At 32.5% G+C, this 2,665-nt stretch overlaps 1 protein-coding gene across 1 annotated transcript; it reads left to right on the top strand.

The window, feature by feature from the left end:
- Positions 1-1,732: 1,732 nt before the first annotated feature.
- LOC108765192 (zinc finger MYM-type protein 1-like) lies at positions 1,733-2,389 on the top strand. Its single transcript, XM_018513782.1, has one exon. The coding sequence runs from the start codon at positions 1,733-1,735 to the stop codon at positions 2,387-2,389; it is 657 nt and encodes a 218-aa protein (XP_018369284.1).
- The last annotated feature ends 276 nt before the right edge of the window (positions 2,390-2,665 follow it).

The raw sequence follows: 2,665 nt of genomic DNA on the forward strand, positions 1-2,665 counted from the left end.
TAAAACTTAAAGCAAAAATTTTATTTGTTTATTAATATTATCATTTGAAATATATATAATTATTTAACTAATTATTTGAAAGTTAAATTAAAAATAAAATTACGTATTTCCAAATTTGTATTGCAGTTGCACTTTACATATCTCTCTGTTTCTGATATTCTGTTATTGTAGTAAGCTAATTGTAAGATTTGATGTTTGGGTGTCGTGCACGATCCCATATCGCGCGCGGAGAACCTCTGAATACGAGTTGTGTGCGTGCGCATATGTGTGTTTACATTCAACAGCTATGCGCCAGCGAGAATTGACAATCGCCACACACACAACTCGCACTCAGCGACTGTCCGTGCACGACACGGGATAGTGCACGAATATCCGGGCTCCCATTACATACCAACTATTGTATCACGTCAAAATAAGTAAATTACTTAGTGGGGCCCAAAAACGTAAAAAAGCCCAGGAATTAAAAGAAAAACTATCAAAACTACCGAAAGTAACAAATTACTTTTCAAAATCTGAAGTTGCTTCTTCTTCCACTTTAATTAAATCTGAATGTGTCGAAAATTTAATAGAAGATAACAGTTGGCCCTGCACTTGAAACACTAGGTATGTAAATATTTTTTATCTATTTTTATTTTTTATAAATAAAACATTTACATTATAGACACACCTAATCAACAAACAAAAAGCGATTCAGACGTAGAAGAACCAACAGAGACATTTACAGAGTTTGATCCAAATTTAATAAATACGCTTAAAGAACAATATCCAACTGATTTTGCGCATTATCAAAAGAAAACTTCTTTGAGTACGGAGGATAAATATTTTATTATAAAATCAGGCCCATGCAAACCAATGAGTATGTTTAAAAAAAATATCGAAGGCCGTTGTTTTCACACATCTTATTATTTAAAAATTACAAAGTCTGGTTTAAAAATTCCAAGATCTTGGTTGTGCTATTCTCCGACTTTGCATGAATGTTACTGTCAACCGTGTTGGCTTTTTCGAAAGAATAATTTAAAACAGCGCAAGAGTAGTCGACAGAGGGATTTTGTGACTGGAAACACATAGGACGTGGAATTGAGAGGCACGAAAATTCTGAATTACATAAAGATGCTTGTTTATCTCTTAAGCAGTTCATAGAACACAAGACTGTAAATGAAGAATCTGAAAAGCAAATCAGACAAAATGAATCGTATTGGAGGCAAGTAATTCATAGAATCGTAAATGTAATATTAACTTTGGCAACGGAAGACATTAGTCTAAGAGGACACAGAGAAAATGAAGATAGTGAAAATAAAGGAAAATTTATTGCAATCATCACACTTCTTAGCAAGTACGATTCGGTTCTTGCAGAACTTCTACGCAAACCCAAAGGCACTATAAAATATTTGAGTTCGCAAATACAAAACGAGATAATTTCAGCTATAAGAGAAAAAATAAAAAAGGACATTTTACAAGATACCAGAAACACACCATTTTTTTCTTATATGACTGATTCTACTCAAGACATATCAAAAACAGACCAACAAAGTCACATATATAGATACGTTTCTATAGAATATGACAAACACGATGCGCCCAAAGATATAATCATACATGAAAGTTTTGTAGGGTTTGAAATACTGGAGGGTCAAACTAGTGCCGAAATAGAGGAGCAAGTGTACAGAAATTTTAAAAACAACAATATAGACATACAAAATTACGAGGACTTGGATTCGATGGAGCTGCAAACATGAGTGGAGTATATAATGGTTTGCAGAAACGAATTAAAAATGTGCAGCCACTTGCTTTGTACGTACACTGTGCGGCTCACAATCTTAATTTAGTTATTAATGATTCAGTGAAAAATATAACTGAAATCAATCATTTTTATGACAAACTTGAGAGTCTTTACGCATTTTTTGCCAATAGCATTAAAAGATGGGCATATTTAAAATCTGAAAGTTCTATTAACATTTCATTAAAGAGATTGTGTTCTACACGCTGGTCTTCCCGGAATGATTTACTGTTGGCACTGCGGTTGTTGTATTCAGATTTAATGAAAGTATTAGCATATATAGCTCTTATGGGTCGCAATAGCAGCGAAAAGAATGAAATAGCTGGTCTTCAAAAATACTTTGAAAAATTTGATGTAATAGTAATTCTAACCGTTGAAGCTATAATTTTGGACTCACTAAAAACACAGTATCTCTATTGTTACAATCACCCAAATGTGAGCTTAGCAAGGCTACAGATTTGCTTGGAACGGCTTTATGAACATTACAAGCAAAATGTGAAAATTTTGACGAAATATCAGAAAAAGCAGAAAAAATGGCAAGGTCTTAGAGAATTCAGCCCATATTTGAACAAAAATGAAGAAGAGAAGTTCCGAAATTTGCAGACGAATTAAGTTCTGAAGAAAGATTATCAAATGCGAGAAAATATTTTCAGACACAGATTTTTTATAAAAAGATGGATATAACGATTTCACAATTGAAAACACGTTTCCAAAGTTTAAATGAAATTACAAGCCTCTTTTCACCTATTATTCTTCAAAATATTTGCATTTTAACTGAAGAACAGCTTGAACAGTCTGCTTTAAAACTAACTGAAAAATATGCAGATGATTTGTCAGTAAATCTCGCAAACCAAATTATACAGTTAAAAATTTTATTTAGGAATAAAC

Source organism: Trachymyrmex cornetzi, unplaced genomic scaffold (assembly GCF_001594075.2).
Source record: "Trachymyrmex cornetzi isolate Tcor2-1 unplaced genomic scaffold, Tcor1.1 scaffold474, whole genome shotgun sequence".
NCBI lineage: Eukaryota > Metazoa > Arthropoda > Insecta > Hymenoptera > Formicidae > Trachymyrmex > Trachymyrmex cornetzi.